Source organism: Dromaius novaehollandiae, chromosome 2 (genome assembly GCF_036370855.1).
Source record: "Dromaius novaehollandiae isolate bDroNov1 chromosome 2, bDroNov1.hap1, whole genome shotgun sequence".
Classification (NCBI taxonomy): Eukaryota; Metazoa; Chordata; class Aves; order Casuariiformes; family Dromaiidae; genus Dromaius; species Dromaius novaehollandiae.
Genome location: NC_088099.1, coordinates 146,523,637 through 146,540,133, shown reverse-complemented (window position 1 = coordinate 146,540,133; position 16,497 = coordinate 146,523,637). Strand labels below are relative to the sequence as shown.

Below are 16,497 nucleotides of genomic sequence, written 5' to 3'. Positions count from 1 at the left end.
TTCACATCTCTGCCAAAAATGACGAGTTCAAGGACTCAGCCTAAATTTCCTGTCAATTCCTGTCCAAGCAGTTGCTGTTGACATCCAGTCTCCCTGAAAAGGAAGGTATTATCTGCCTCTTGTCAACAAACATCATTCTCTCTGCAGTTCCTAGGGCAGGACTGAACTCTTCATCTGTAAGTTCAAAGTTGCGTAAACCTGGGAAGGATATTCAGCAAATGACTCCGACATTGACGTATGCAGGAAAAGCAGCGCAGCCAGCTGAGCTCAGCCACAAAGCTTCGTTTCTCAAGATTCTCCCATCAGAGAAACAGTATAAATATTTGGCACTTTCGCTAGCAATATGCACCAACAAGTAAGATGTTTGCTCATCTGACCTTACACAAAATCTCCTCATAAATTACTCATTACTGATAGATCTCTAATCCACCTACCATCCAGGATGCCTTTTACCTGTACAAAAAGTACTTGCATAGTCAATTCAGAAACACCCAGAGAGATTCACAAGGAAGCAAGGAATCTGTTTTTGTTTTAGATCACTATATTCAGATCAAATGTCCAGTTTAGTCATTTCTTGCTTGAACACACCTATAGCTTTTGTTCTCTCCCTCCACCTGCCAAAGTATATTTCTTGCCTCCTCTGTAAGTATTATAATAAGATATTACAGTAAGAGCCATAATAACACCAGCTATAATACCACTGAAAATAAATAACTTGCACTAATATAGAGCCTTTCCTCTGGGGATCACACTCTTCTTTAAAAAAAAACCAGTGTAGGCATCTCCTCCACAGCCTCTTTTTGAATGGAATAATCCGAGATCCCTGCCTAGCCGGCTCATCCCTTCGGTGGCATTGCTCCCTTATGCTGCCATCTCTAAGCACATTTATTCAACACAATGTGGTGTTATCTAGAGCACCCTGAATGAGCTAAACAAGCTATCGTACATACCAGAAGCAATACGGCTACTTTAGCTGGAAGCAGAAAGTAAATTCAGCTACAGTGAGCATTGCAGCAACACAGCTGTGGTGCTTTCAGTACTCAAGTTTTGATAAACTTTATGCATATCAGGTCAGCAGAGAAGGTTGGTGGGGCTGTTGGAGAAGAAATATGGAATCGCAAAAATGAGTCAGAGGAGAAAGGCACAAATAGAAAGATGTAGAGACTTCAGATAGAAGAGAAACAAAATAGCTAAATCATGGCTTATATGCTTTGATCTGCTACCCCAGCTGATAAAAATGTGCCCGTCAGGAAGAGCGTCAGCTTGCAAATGAGCTGGTAATACTCCAGTAACACTGTGAGCTTTGACATGTGAGGCAAAGCATTCCTGTCTGCCAGACCTCTACTTCAGAAGACCCAGTTTTATCACTGCATCAATCTCTCATCTTCATTAATTACTACAGAAATTGTAGGCAGTAATCCATTTACTGTACAAGAAGCAGGAAACAAAGTATTATGAATCAGTGCCTTTATCTAGCCCAAACATGATAGGCAAAGTTGCTTCCGTCAGTGGTGATTCCCCAAGAAAAGCATTTATGTAACAGTATAGTTATGCATAATTACAAAGTGATGCATGTCCTGCTTACTTGTTAGATCTATTTGTTCCATGCTTTTTTCATAATGCACCATGTCTCATAAACGCAGTTACACAGGGTGATGAGGGTGCCAGTAAAAGTAATAATTTCAAATACTGCAATTCACACAGCTCTCAGTTTGGGAAGTATCAGTTCTGGGAATGATGTCAAAGCGCAGCGATGCCAACCATGCATCAAGGAGAGCACAGTGAGAGGACAGGACTGCCCTTCCCAGAGGAACGGGCACTCCAGCACCAAACAGGACCTGTACTTCTCTATAACTAACTGCATGACCTACTTCTGCTGCTCAGAAAATTGCAGCTGGGATTTTCAGCGCTGCCTCAGAGTTCACAATCCAAATCCCAGATGGAAGCTGCCCCCTGCTAGGAACCACACAGAGTCCGATCTGCTTCTTTTCCCGCTGTCTAGGAAATTCTAGCACATAACAAACAGGGCAGCAGCTTAGTAACAGTTACAGCTGACCTGCCTGGGGGGACTGTGTTTTGCCCATGTTGAAATCTATTTCTACTCACTCCACTGAAAAGCAGCACCAGCTGCAGAGAGCTGCTCGAGTCCAAGACATTTTAATAACACTGGACGTAGCTCTTGAGGAGGGACCTAGTCTCTCCTTAGCGGTAGGGTTATTAGTTGCATTACTGATTTATAATCTTCAAACACCAGGCCAAACTCATTCCTGTTTAAAGCTGGAAACCCACCAAAAGCTATCATATCGCCCCTCCTCCTGCCAGCAGTAAATATGGCCTGACAGGCCAGGAGCATAGGGCAAGTGTGTGAGACACTGCATCCAGCCAAGGAAATGTGCCTGACTAGGATACTTAATAGGATACTAATGCATGAATGCATTAAAGATTGCACTGCACCACTTCTCTGAAAAATACTTACGTGAAGAAAGGCAAGCACAGTATCTCAAGAGCTACTTCCTGTACGTGATCAATCATTTCTGCTGGTGCTAGTGCCAAGGATGGGCGTTTAGCAACTTCCAGTCATACTAGCCCTGCCCTCCAGAGACAACACAGTTCCTGGGAAGTGACCTGGATTCTAGCACTTGTTTTGCACTAGCTAAATATTTGCTATGCTCTCATCAGCAACACCTGTGCGATGCCACCAGCCGCACAGTCACCGCACGGTGTCGGGGGGGGGACGCCACTGGGAGCCACAGGGGCCGTGCTGCTCTCCGCCAAACAGCTGATTAGCAGTGGTGCTGCTGCCTGGGAAGGCAAAGGGCCAGGCTGCCTCTCCGCGCCGGCAGGACGGGCTGTGGTGAGCAGCCCCTCGTCCTCAAAACCCAGCCCCGGCAGCCGGGCTCCGAAAAAGAAAAATCACATGAGAAATGCAGCTTTGACCAACTGTAAAATAAGGCCAGCTCTGATCCAGGAGCAGTGATAGTGAATCAGAGACATAAGCTGCAAGGAGTGTTGTCATAAGCAACAAAAAAAATGTGTTTTAGAAAGAGCTGACCAATGTCCTAGGAGGCAAAGCATGAGTCAAAGGAAGTGCTGAGCTGTGAGTCACCTACCTCAAAGGGCTTATCCTTTGATAAAACTCAAAGAGGTGGCCTGGAGAGAAAAAGGAGTGCAGGAGAAAAGGGAGGCAATGGCAAAGTGCTGGACCTCCTCAGAGAGCAGAGACCAAGCTGAGGGCAAGGCTGGTATAAGCCAGTTATGCTCCCTTATCGCTATTTCTGGCTAGGCACATAATACGCTGTGTGTTTTACAAACATAAGGGTCAGGCTGCTGCCCTGTAGATCTTGCTAAGACACAAACAAGAACTAGATCAAGAAGAGAGAGGGAAATGGTACAGAAAGAAAGTCACACCGCTAAAGGGAAGGGGGCAGGCTGAAATAGATTAATAAATATATATGTATGTATGTATGCATTACATTTTTCTCCCTTAATCCTTTACCATGACTTAATTACTGATTTAGTGCTTTGCAGACACTTGGGCTTGCAATCACCAGCCAAAAAGGCCAGTGCAATTTGGGGGCACATATGCAAAAGCTTTAGAGAGAATCATTTCCCATGGCAATCTGGTCAGGCGGCCGCCAGACTCTCCTAGTCAGCTCTTTGGTTCTGGGCAGGACAATTTTGGCAAACTACAGTGAGCTCAAAATAAGGGCAATACTAGCAACTAGCTAGCTGACGTGCCTTGATCTTATGAAGAAAGATGAAAACTGAGAAACTAAAAAAGAAAATTACAGGTCAGATAAAGGCAATTGTGATAATGATCAATGAATTTTCAGAGAGTGAAAACACAAAGAAGGGTTAGAGTTATTTAAGCTGGTACAAAAAGGATGGAGCAGTCTATAGAGTTGTTAGAGGGAAGAGGAACAGAAAATGGACAGGAGAAGAGGCTGCGCAGCACCAGACAAGTCTAAACACAGACTGACTTACGAGGAAGCTCTACATTACAGGGAAGCATTAGAGGTAACAGGAAGAAGTAAAGAAAATGAATGCATAGGGTCTCCTGTTGTTTCAAGGATGGTATTGGAGAATTACCTAAGAAATAGTAAATACAAGTATAAGAGGCAGGATAGAAAATGTGCAGGAGAAAAGGAAGAAGGTAGTCTAGGTAATCACATTAGTAGTGTTTTCTGATTTGAGGGAGATAACAGAGGGGATAAGGAAAAAAATACAAAGGCCCCAGTAGAAATCAAAATAGAGATTTACTACTACAGGATTCAAGCAAAAAAAAGAACAGAGCCAGAAACATGTTTCCACGTGCTTAACTCAGTTTCCCCAGTGCAAATCTAAATCAGGTCTATTGATTTAACGGATATTAACCACATTTTACAATGAAGCAGATGACAATGGAATCTGACTCATATCTTGTGCAAGGAAGGCGACAGCTAAAAGGATCAAAAGCACTGGAAGCTGCACTGAGATAGAGTAGGAAGAGATTTCAATACGTGGAAAAATCTGAAGCTTTATATATGGCATGCAGAGGCTTGCTCATGAAAAGAATTTTTTTCTAGAGGGTTTGAGGTATACTTTATGCAAATGTAAAGGAGACGAGTTCCAAAGATGCTTTTCCTCTGGTTAATAAAAAGGCCTTTTGCAGTTACATAGGAGGCCTTTTGCAATTACGTATAAGGAACACGTTACAGAAGACACACCTAATACTTTCAGGAGGAATTGCCCACCCTGAAAATTTGTTGTCCTAATCCTTCTTGCCATGTTGGGTCCCAAGGGGGAGACAGACACACAGCAAAAGCGCACCCTGGAAACACAAGAGTTTTGTACAGTTTGCATCTCTTTTTGTGTACTTTAATTCTCTAACTTCTTAATTCCAGTTTTAAGCATTGGTTACATGTTGTCATTATCCCTCTTTTTCTCCACACTTATTTGTTTATGTCCCATAACTGATGGGAAGATGTATGGTTTTTATATACTAGACATCTGCAGGACAAGGAGACATAAATGATAACTACCCTGCAGAGAGCATAGTGCAAAACCTTAGTCCCACAAACACTTATGCAGGTAATAATTTTTAAATCCCAGTAGAACAAATACAGCCTGGGGGAGAGGAAGGGTCTGAAATAATAAAAATATGCAAAAAATTGGCATACTGATAATACAGAACCATAAGCTAGAAGCTAGAAAATTCAACCCCCAAATGGTTGAAAATAGCAGAAAAGGTGAAATATCCACAGTAGTTACCTGATTATTGAAACTAAACTTTACAAACTTTTTTAGGCATGTGAAATACTTCATTTAACAGACAGAAATTATGACTTAGTATATTTATGAAATAAAAAAGTATGCATTCGTTGCTTCTGAATAATGACAGCTATGCCCAGTAGTAGTGCTTTATACTAAGGTACATTTGTGTATTTTTTGCCTCGATAGCTCTAAAACAGAGAAAAAATATTGTTAAAATAGAAAGCATCAATATCGTGGACTTGTAAACAAAATGGAAAGTTATGTCTGCAGAGTAGAGAACTAATGTGATAATGCAGATACACAGTGAATGTTTGAATAGAGGAAGCTTGGAAAAAGCACACAGCATCTGTACATTTATTCATTTTAATGTATTACAACACAATGTTTAGGGCACGTAATAAGCTGTCAAATGAAGTAACTTTCCTATAATATTGATTATAAAAAGCATTTAGGAAGATTTAAGTGCAGCAGTAGTAACACTTTCAATATTACCCTGAAAATTATTTCAGTCTGCTCATTCTGAGAGCAAGAAACTTGCATGAAAGATGATTTTCAGTTCTCCTCCCTTCAGATCTGCAATTTTTCCATGAAAGACCTTGGAAAAATGAAACACAAGTGAGCAGGTTAGGGTTACCCCCTCCCCCTTTCCCTGTTATATGTACATTTACGCATGTAATTAACTTTATGTACACATGCAGTTCTATTGAATTCAAAGTGTGAATCCACATGCTAGAGTGTTAGTAGAAAAGTGTAGTTGCACAAAAAATGTAACATGATACAGTACGAAACAGCAGCTATGAGGAAGGCTGAAGGACAAAATTTGCAGCATAACTGTGGTTTATTTTACTCCTGTCCACATATTGATGGCCTAATTATAAATATTTGAAAATATTATTGTTGTTTCGGTTGCTATGGTTATTTGTGCTTATTCCAGTAACTTACAATAGAATCAAGTTATGAAGAAAAGAAAATAGATCAAAACCAATTACATTAAAAATGCAATGGATAATTTATGGATCATTAAAAACATAAGCAACTCTCTTAACTATCCAATAAATCAACAGCTGCAAAAGTATTTTAAATTTTATTTAAAAATCCAGGAAACTTATAAATCTCATTTTATGCTCCAGGATAGTACACAGATTAGTTTAGTCTTTCCTTTCAGCTGCTAGACAAGTAACTAAATTGGTCTGCCAGTAGCTGATCAGACATTGCCCTGTCAGAAGACATGCAGTCCCCGAGGGGTGATTCCCACAAACCTCTCTGATAGCTTGTCAGACAGTTTGTTTCTGAGATGTTTAAATAAGCCCTGGTGCTCTGCTCAGCGATGCGCTCGCGGAGTGGAGAGGGCAGCCTGCCTGGAGCTTGTGGGGTCACAGCCTTTGATGCTAAATGAAGTCAAGGTGGCCTGGGCAACTCCCTCCACACACGCCCACGAGGACAGGCAGACAGCACAGATCCACCTCTCAGTTATTTCACTCTGTTTATTTCTAACTTATGGGTTTGCAAATGTCGGAGTGTCTTCAGCTGTCTTTCAAAAGTCAGATCGACACTGTCCTGTTTCCAGAGATGGTGATCCTAATCTGGCAGTTCCTACTCAGCACAAGAATGCCTCACAGGACGGCAGCATCTAGGCCAGAGCGTAGGCACAGGGTGCAGTGTCTGCTCCCTGGCAGTGAACCTCCATCCATCTCCACATACACATCCTGCATCATTAGGGAGAGATCCTCAACCTTTGATGTTATGGGTCTAACCTAATGTGCCGTAAGACAAAGAAAAACCTAAGCTGATTTAACTGAGCATCAGATCTGGCCTGAGCCCTCCAGCTTCTGCTAGACCATATCCGCCAAGACAAAGGTCCTATAAACTCTTTTCAGCGCTATTCTTCCTGTTCTGAAGGCACACTCAGCAAACATCCACAAAACGACCCCATCCCCTCAAATCCTTCTTTTGCTGGGATGCTGACAACAACTGTGATAATCCTGAGGCAGCTGGTACGCCGAGATGCCCACCTATCCCACAGCTTTATATCATTTCATTTCTTCCTTATGCTCTTTCGTTGGCCTCCCTTTACCCAAACGTGGTCTATTTTCCTCAGAGCAGACTTTCAGTTTGTCAGGGTGGGCCTCGTCCTCCACCCTGGGCCCACAGAGCCCATACCACAGCAGGGGGCTGGCTCACGAGCACCCGAAACACGAGTACTGACTTGGAGCCCACGACAGGGGTGCACCGAGGCTCCATCCACCGCTTCTCCCGTAGGCCCCTGCAGACCACCCCGCCAACCCCGGCTCCGTAGCGCCCTGCTGCCTCTGGGAGCGGGCTGCGGCCGGGCGGGGGCGGCGCAGAGCGCGGCCCGTTGCCGGCCGCGGCGGTTCGGGCACCGCCAGGCCCCAACCGTCACGGCCCCCCGCACCCGCCGGAAGCGCCGGGAGCACGGCGCCCTGCCTCGGTACGCCCGCTGGTGCGCTCCGGCCGCCCCCTCGCGCCGCCACCACCGTTCCCGCCGGGAAGGCGCCGAACAGCGGGAACAAGCGCCGGGGCGGCAGGAAGTGAGGGCCGCCGCGCCGCGCCGCGCCGCTCGCCGTGTTATGCGAGAGCGCTCCCGCACGCGGGGCCGACGAGAGGCGGGCGCCGGCGGCAGGAGCGCGGGCAGGGCGGCGTCGCCCTGGAGAGAGCGGCGCGGGGCTCCCGCGGCGGGCGGCGGCCGCAGCCCGGCGATGGAAGGAGGTGAGAGGCGGCGGGGCGTGTGTCACCCGATTCCCCCTCCGCCGGCGGGGGCGGGCAGGGCCGCCCGCGGCCAGGCCCCGCGGCGCGCGGGGCTCCTCGGCGGCGCCGGGCGGGGCTCGGCGGGGAGGGGGCGGGGGCCCAACGGCCGCCAACGGCCCCCCAACGGCCGCGCGGCGGAGCTGCGCGCCCCGCGGGGCCCCTCGGGGCCCGGGCTGGGGGGAGGCGGGGGCTCGGCGCGGGGGAGCTCGGCGCCGGGGCTGTTTGCGCTCATTCCTGCCGGGGCCCCGGCGTGAAGCCCCCCGGGCGGGTTGAAGCCTGGAGCCGGCAGGTTTCCAGCTCGGCACAGAGATTCGGCCGCAGCTGGGTGTCCTGTCAGGGTAACTCAGCTGTGCGTGTCGCATCCAGCGGGGCTGCAGACGGCGGTCCGTGCTGGCTTCCCCCCTTGCGCGGACTTGGCGGTGGCTCTGTGGTTTTGGCGTTTGGCTTCCGGATCATCAGCGCGGTGGTTTTGTGTCCGATGCAAATCGGAGTAGTAGCTCGTGTGAAAGGGTAAAACATGCTTCTGCTGTACATGCCCTTGGTGCTACTACTATTGTTCCTACCACCTCGGTGATTTATAAGGATGGCTGTGCTGGCTCACAGGAGGCTGATGCATGTTTGGCAGCTCCGTGTGGTCCTAGCGGGCCCCAGCAGCACCAGCAGGAGGCAGCTAGACGGCGGGATCCCAGCCGCGGTTTCCTTCCCTGCTCCAGCAGTGGCTGTGCGCAGAGCACCTCTCGTCTGCCAGCTCTGTGGGTGCCCCGGGGCACTGCTGAGTGCGCTCTGCCTGGGGTCCTCCCGCTTCACTGTTTGGGTGTTCTGCTCTCTCACCTTCCCCTTGTTTCACAAGTGTATACAGCGCTGTCCTCTAATACGTTACAAGTCTCCAGCTGTTTTCAGCTTGAGCACTTCCTAGCTGGATGTGATTTCTGTGTATTTTGTAGTCTTCAGTGGGTTTGTCCTCCACAAACGTGTCCCCCTCTTCCCTTGAGTGTATGTAAACTCGCAGCACACACAACGTCCTTCCAGCAGGAGTTCTACGTGAACAAGGTGTATCACACACCACTTCTAACCTGACTCACTAGGTTTGTTTGATAACTCCTACTTCTAGTATTCGAAAAGAAAATTAATCACTCTCTATTCAGCCTCTTCATGTTGCTCATTTGCTTGTAGACCTCTGTCGTATTCTTTCTTGGTCATCTTTTTTTTTCCAGACTGAGGTGTCCTAGCCTGCTTGCTTGTTCCTTGCGTGGAAGCCATTGCACACCTCTGATCACCCTCGTGAACCTTCTCTGAACGTTTCCCAGCTCTCCCATACCCTTAAGACGAGAGGACCAGAATTGCAGACTGTTCAGTTTGTAGATAAGCAATAGATTATAGTGGCACACTGGAGCAATGAGCAATGCTTTTCTGCAATAGCTGCACAAAAATAACACATGTTCTCTAAACAAAAGTTGGGGGGAAAAAAGTACTGGGAATTTACAGGGAACTAGAAAGTAATCTTAGATAAGAAATTGCTTGCTGGATAGAAAGGAACCAAAGGCTGTGTCATCAATTCAAAATTTGAGATTATTTTTAGTTGTCACCTTGCTTGACTTTGTTTTCACCCCATTTAAAGGATTCGTAGAAGTGGAAACAGCGTTTTTCTTGTTTAAAGCAGCTGCAAATGAAACGGGAATAGCATACTTAGATCTTTCTTTATTACTGATTGGGGGGGAAATCTGTTGAGCAGTCTTCAAAACCAAGATGAAGATCATTTGTTGTGTGAGATGTAGTTTCAGAATCAGAATTTTAAAATCTTCTTTCCTTAGGAGTTTTCTATGACTGCTGGTAACGCTAAAGTTTATGAGCATCTTATAGTTTGGCTAGCTTATCTGCCAGAGTAAAGAAAAAAATGCCTTTTTTCTCTGGTGGTCTCACTATGATTGCTTTGGTCATCTCTAGCATGACAAATTAAGGCAGCTGTCTTCCCAAGCACATATCTGCCCATTCTGATGATCTAAATATTTTTTTCACTTTATTTTGTGTGGTTCAAGTGGTTTTTAATAGCAGTGCACTCCGTGTTCTTATTACTGATTAACTTAAAATGTGTGGCATGAAGAGATACTGGTGCATATTTTATCTTGGATTGACAGTGATAAATGTGATATTGAGTGCCCTAAACATTCTTTTGCTGAATATCTTTCCAATTCTTGTCTTGTTTAAGAAGGCAGACATTTTTTGTTTATTCTATGAAAAAAGATGTCCAGTTATAACTGAGTTCTTGATTTGCTCAGTGATCAGTTGCTTGATTAGCTTGTAATTCATATATTGCTTTAAAAGCCTGTTAAAACACAGATAAATACTTCCTAATATTGACAGACACCACTTTTTAATGGTTCATTTATATTTCTCTCTTGTTTCTATCTTATAAATCAGACGTTCTGAAGATAAAAGTAGACTAACTTCAACTTGGAGAAATATACAACCAGAGTAATTAACAACCGGAAAACTTTATCATGGGATGTGAAGATGAACACTTCACGTTTATGGTTGAATGACTTTATAGAAAAGCTATTTTAAGTCCACAGCAAATCAGTGGTTGAAATTCTGTAACCAGTGTGAGGCAGTAGGTCAAACTAGATAGCTAAAAATTCTGGAGCATTAATTACAGGTTAGCCTTTTCATCACACTTCTGAAATTACCTAAATGTTGTGGGATGGCATCTTTAATATATCTTAATTATAACAGATTTTTTTTTAACGAGTCTTTTCGTATGGAGACTTGCAGTCCGTGAATTAGCCTGATTGCCTCTCAGACCGTAAAGTAAATGGAGCATGGTTTTAAACTTCCCTTGTTTACAGAAAACTAAACAGAAGCTGAAGGAGTCCTGAGTCTTATGAGCTGAAATGATCTACATGACCTAGCTGACTGGCCTTTTTATTATACGTTAGACAAAGAGTTCTTCTATCTGCTTAATTCCAGTAGATGTCGAAGTGGGAAAAAAGTGATATCTGTTATAGCTTACTTTATAAAAGCTCTCACTATATAAATATCAGGCAACCCAATTTAAAAGTAAGAGATTAGCCCAGTTTTTTTGTTACAGTAATGTGAATAGTACGCTATTTTATCATAGCAGTGTAAAACCAGCGTGAGTGTGGAATGGCATTGACACCAATTTCTCCCAGCGTCTGTATCCGCTAATCTACCACTTTCCTTCGTGTGTATAATAAGCTGACCACCGACTGAAACAGTAAACCTACAGTTGGGGTTCTGGGGAATTGCAGAATATGGCCTTGAGAGAAAACTGTTCGGTTTTCTGAGGAATAAGATTGGAATTGGTTTGTGTACTGTTAGGTTGTTCACTTTAGTTAGGCATATGAAATACTTTCATTGGCTCTTTCTATCAAATGTATGTGCTGTGTGGCTGAGTCAATAGCAGTAACTGCCTGTTACCTGCCGCTGTGTGGATTTCTCAGAGTGCAATTTTAGATACTGTGTTGCAATAACTTCAAAAAATGTCTTCAGGGGCAGCAGACCTGCGACAGAGAAAGAAGCAAAACGACACAGAATCTGACAAAATGGCTCCAGACGAGAGAAACAAAGAAAATTCAAAGCTGGGAAGATCGCCAAAATGTAAGCTACAGAATTTTTAGCCAACTTCTGATTTTTTTTCATTATTCTTTTACATTTTATGGGAAGATATTTCTAACACAATAATTTATAACAGACTTATTGTGAATTAGGTTTTTGAATGTTTCCAGAAAAACAGGCATGCGCTTTAGAATTCTTTAATAATGACATTTTATTTATTGCAGAGTAAAATGGTAGTTCTGGGTGGTTTCGGGTTGCGGGGGGAGAGAGTTTAAGAATCTTATTATTGTCTGAGTACAAATAAATATTTTAATTGGGCTTGGAATTATCTTTCCATTTAGAAGCTGAAAGGCGTGAAGTAACGGTACTGAGGCAAGAATAGACACAAAGTACTTACAGCTTTATGAGAATTAGAAGAACTAAAACCAAGTGTAATTTTAGGCAATTGCTTACCTAACTACCAAAGACTTAACTTTGATGTTAAAAGTACATACTAACCTGAGGGAGCTATAGGTGAAATAGACACCAATTGAATGAGTTTGGTAAAATTCAGATTAGTTCTTTCCTCTTACATATGAAAAAACAGAAAGGAGAATAGAATTCTTGATACTGGTGTTTGATGTGGTGTTTGATGTTCATGTGTTTAAGACTTTTATGGTGTTTTGGGTAGAATCTAGAGTTTACACTGTTTATTTGGAAGACATTTTGCCTTGGAATTCCTTTGAAAATGAAGCTTGTTTAAAAAAGAGAATAACTCGCAGTATAGGGTGTGGGTATTTTACCTATAAGAGTCATGTGAAGCAGTAGTAAGAACTGAGAGAGAAAACTGTAGAAAAGGAGTAATAATCCAATTCTTTGTGTATCTGTGATAATTTTGTTGGGATAATTCTGATGTCAGTAAGTTTACTTGCTGTTTAGAAACTAGTCATACTTCAGGTCATACTGTGTTTGTTCGTAAGTCCTCTGGACTATTTTAGCTTTTTCACTGTCCCTTTTCAGATGTGTTAATTCAACGTTTTGCAAAACTTTTCTTTGGCTGTCTTGCGGCAGTCACTAGTGGAATGATGTATGCTGTGTACCTCTCAACATATCATGAACGGAAATTCTGGTTTTCCACCAGGCAGGTAAAGAAAAAGTGAAACCATTCTCAAATAAAGTGCTGAACTATGTCCTTGAAATCAAAGCTGATCTATGTCAGGTTTGAACTGCTTGCTTTCTGAATCCTGTGGCTTTCTACTCAGGCCTCTTTCTTTGATATGGTGTCTCTGTCTCTCTTTTTTATTTCCTTTTTTTGTTTTTCTTCAGGCATTTCTGCTGCTGACGGCAGTTTTGTCTTGTAATATTTTTATGTGCTCTTCTATGCTGTTCTTTATAGTTGAAATACATTTCAATTTGGAGAGAACACTGGAACATACCAGGATTGTATAAGCTAAGCATAGCAGAATTGTATAAGCTAAACAACAGGGTTGTATGGTTTTTAAGAACTGCAATGCTGAGTGAAGTATGTAAAATTGAATGAAATCCAGGCATGTAAATATGAAACAATCCTGTGAATCTTGCACTTACTATGTGGGATTTGGGTTGCTCTGATTCAGAGCATGCTCACCAAGTTATAGAGAGCATTATATACCTGACAGAGGTGCTGTGAAGATTAATGTTTTGTAGAATACTTTGAAGATGTACAGTGGAGTCATAACCATGTGCTGTATTACCAAACCAGCCTATCTGAAAATATATGGTCTTCTTTGGGAAGAGATTGCAGGAGGTGAATATATATTTTTTTTTCTAGGAACTTGAACGAGAAATTACATTTCAGGGTGACAGCGCCATTTATTATTCATTCTATAAAGAACTACTAAAGGCTCCTTCCTTTGAAAGAGGTATGAAAAACGTTTGTTTTATTAACCTTGAAAAGTCCTGTTTCACTTTTGGAGATGGTTTAAAAACTCCTCCAGACTAAGGAGGTTGGTTTTATACTCTCATACATATGGGTCAGATTAATTAAAAACTGCAAGCTGACCTAGCTTTTTAGTGCCTTTTTAAAAAAATAGACTCTAACTATCCTATATTCCAGACAATTTGCCTTTAATAGTGTGGACTGTGGATTAATATTTTTCTGATATTGCCCTATATGTAAGTCCTTGTTGGGTTTGTCTATGCTGCATTGTTGATTCTTTTGCTGCATAAGCATAATTGGTCTTTAATTTAGGGGTGGGGGCCAGAATTACTGATTTCCACCCCCTATCAGAAGATAGAACAGTTTCTGTCAAGAGTTGATCAGCTCAATCCTGTCCCTGCCGGAGGTTTCCACTCCTGCCAGCTATGATGAATTGATGTTAAGGAGCGCTGACTGAAGGGAGAGCCAAAACCTACAGGAAGGAGAACAAGCTGGGTGGCAGTGGTCTCCCTTTGCACTCCTGCTTGTTACCCTGCTCTGGCTGTGGTGCATGCTGACCTTGGGTGAGCTGGATCTGGTCCCTGAACCATCAGAAAAGTAAAGCAGTGGTAAGACAAGTGAACAGTTTTATGCTGGTTTAGTGAGCTCAGAAGACCATCAGGGCTGCCACAAAGAAAAAGGCAAGAACTCCAGGAGAGAGGAGGAGTGAATGGCTGTGTCTGGCAGCAGTCAGCTGCTCTATTAGTTCAGTTCTGTCATGAAACATCATCCTGAGCCAGTGAAACTCTGTAGATACAGTTTTATTGGTTGAACAGTTTCCCAGCTGATGTGTAGCATATGTCAGCAACATGTGTCTTTGGTGCAGTCAATTCCTTATTATCTGTGGGGAGATTAGCCAGGCTGTGGATGGATAGACTACCTCATTCAGGCATTCTGGAGCTGGCTCTGCAGACAGGTAGATTTGTGTCTGCTAGGTACTCTGAAGGCACCCAAGTCTGGATGGTGTATCATGGCTATGTTGAGCCCACTTATGAGTCCTGCTCAGCCTGCAGAAAAACAGCTGCAGGTCACACACCAAGATATGTTCAGGGCTGGAAACAGCAATATGGTTTGGTTGTTGCACTGTTGTGTTGTTCTTTTTTATTTGTTTTAATTAGTCCCCCTCCCCCACTGTCGTAAGTCATCACAAGTTGATTTTTTTTTCTTTTACTTCTAGTATCTCTCAAATTTGGTATCCTACTAGTATGCCAACATCAGTAGAATCTCAGTCCTGTACAAAGGCATATTGTGTCAAGTGAATGATTCTTAGAAGTCTCAGAAATGCAGGGCTGGAGAGGTTGTTGAGGCCATCATAACTGACCTCTTTGTGGACACGGTTTTAATAAATTATGATTATTCTGATCAGAGCTTTGTCTTGCTTCTTAAGAACATCCCTTGAAGGTGTTCTGTAGGTAGGTCGTTCCAGGACAGTGTCAACGTGTTGATATTGGAAAAACTATAGTTTAGCCAGTTACTTTTGGGCACTCCATTTAAAGACTCTATGAGGAAATGGTAATAATTTTGTTGCAAAACCAGTAGGGTGTAGTGGCATCTAATGCAGAAATTTATTCTTCGCTTTAAAATTATGTGTCAGTAGCTTTAGTAGTCAAATCTGTTTCCCCCTACTTTTGAATACCGTTTCACCCCTTTTAAGAACAGCAGTAGTAAGTGTTTTCAAGAATAATATTTTTTTTGTCTATAGGTGTTTATGAATTGACACACAACAATAAGACAGTATCACTGAAGACCATAAATGCAGTCCAGCAAATGACTTTATATCCAGAGTTGATTGCCAGTGTATTGTATCAAGCATCTGGTAGTGAAGTATGTGTATTTCTCCTGCTTTTTGTGCATATGTTATTATTGTGTGTGTGTGTGTGTGTGTGTGTGTCACATTCTGTGCTCTATACAATAAATACATGTAACTTGTTGAATGAATTGTGAATGAATTGTGAGCTAAGCCTAACACTGGGTCCTGTTTCTCCTCAGTTCTGATCAGTCTCTGGCATAGGATTTTGGGGCTTATATGCACTAGACTTTTCTGTCTGTTAGTTCTTTACTTCTATTAAATTGCTTAGAAATGTGGAAAGTGTCTGTGCTACCTGTTAAAAATAGATAAGTTACCTCCTTCAGAGTACAGCTGGTATAGTGATACCTGTCTGTACCTATATCAGTACAGGTAGAAGGGAAAAACACTTTTTGTAGGTGAACCTTTTGTCTCTTTCTGCTACCTTTGGGCTTTGTTCTGCTTATGCTGCATAGTTGTTTCCTGTTTTATGTTCTCTCATTTATCTCTCTTATTTTTATGTTTCTCTGTGTTTGGAACCCTTTCCTACCACATCTTTGCCTCTCCAAGTTCCTGCTCTACATAATTTTTTTCACTAGTCCTGTGAACTTTATACCTCACTGCAATATGGATTTACTAAATCTGACACATATAATGTTCATGCTAAAGCAAACACAAGAATCATGGCACTAGCAGGCTGAGTCTTGAAGTGTGCTATTAGTTCACAGTGCTTTGTTCTCCCTGAGCCCAAAATAAAAGCGTTTGATACTTTTCTAGAATAGGTGCCATCTCTTACCTGTTTGTAAAGCACCTAGCACACTGTTAGCAGTATGCAAATAGTAAATAGTAATCATTTCTAGCTTCAGCTCAGTTGCCGCTATGTCTCTTCGTTTTTATTTGTAATTTCAGGAAGTTATTGAACCAGTGTATTTCTACATTGGTATAGTTTTTGGACTGCAGGGAATTTATGTGACTGCATTGTTTGTAACCAGTTGGGTTATGAGTGGGACTTGGCTGGCAGGAATGCTGACTGTAGCATGGTTCATTATTAACAGGTAAGAAAAACATCTTTATGTAATCTGGCTTATCAATAGGATATTTAAAAATATTAGAGTGGGGTGGAATGCTTTCTGTTAAACCTTGTATTCTCATTGTGAAAGCAAGCTCTTGTGCTGAGTACAAA

The 16,497-nt window shown here is 42.9% G+C and overlaps 1 protein-coding gene and 1 long non-coding RNA gene across 7 annotated transcripts in view; one reads left to right on the top strand and one right to left on the bottom strand.

The window, feature by feature from the left end:
* Positions 1–4,237: 4,237 nt before the first annotated feature.
* On the bottom strand, positions 4,238–7,499 carry LOC135327626 (uncharacterized). The gene is made up of 2 exons (XR_010388030.1): positions 6,513–7,499; positions 4,238–5,848 (listed from the first exon to the last, which is right to left on the bottom strand). It is a non-coding gene; the product is annotated as an uncharacterized LOC135327626 (long non-coding RNA).
* Positions 7,500–7,580: 81 nt separating this feature from the next.
* Positions 7,581–16,497, top strand: part of DPY19L4 (dpy-19 like 4) — a 35,316-nt gene continuing 26,399 nt past the window's right edge. The window contains exons 1-6 of one of the 6 annotated variants that reach the window (XR_010388029.1): positions 7,581–7,980; positions 11,527–11,634; positions 12,592–12,716; positions 13,382–13,472; positions 15,231–15,352; positions 16,224–16,369. Coding sequence is in view for 5 of the 6 variants with exons in the window: in XM_064507730.1 (XP_064363800.1) it covers positions 7,842–7,980; positions 11,527–11,634; positions 12,592–12,716; positions 13,382–13,472; positions 15,231–15,352; positions 16,224–16,369 (731 nt within the window). In the remaining variant the exon portion in view is untranslated. Of the gene's footprint in view, positions 7,981–8,555; positions 9,105–10,652; positions 10,673–11,526; positions 11,635–12,591; positions 12,717–13,381; positions 13,473–15,230; positions 15,353–16,223; positions 16,370–16,497 lie in introns of those variants that run through there. The other 5 variants (XM_064507730.1, XM_064507727.1, XM_026099763.2 and 2 more) reach the window with 5 other exon arrangements.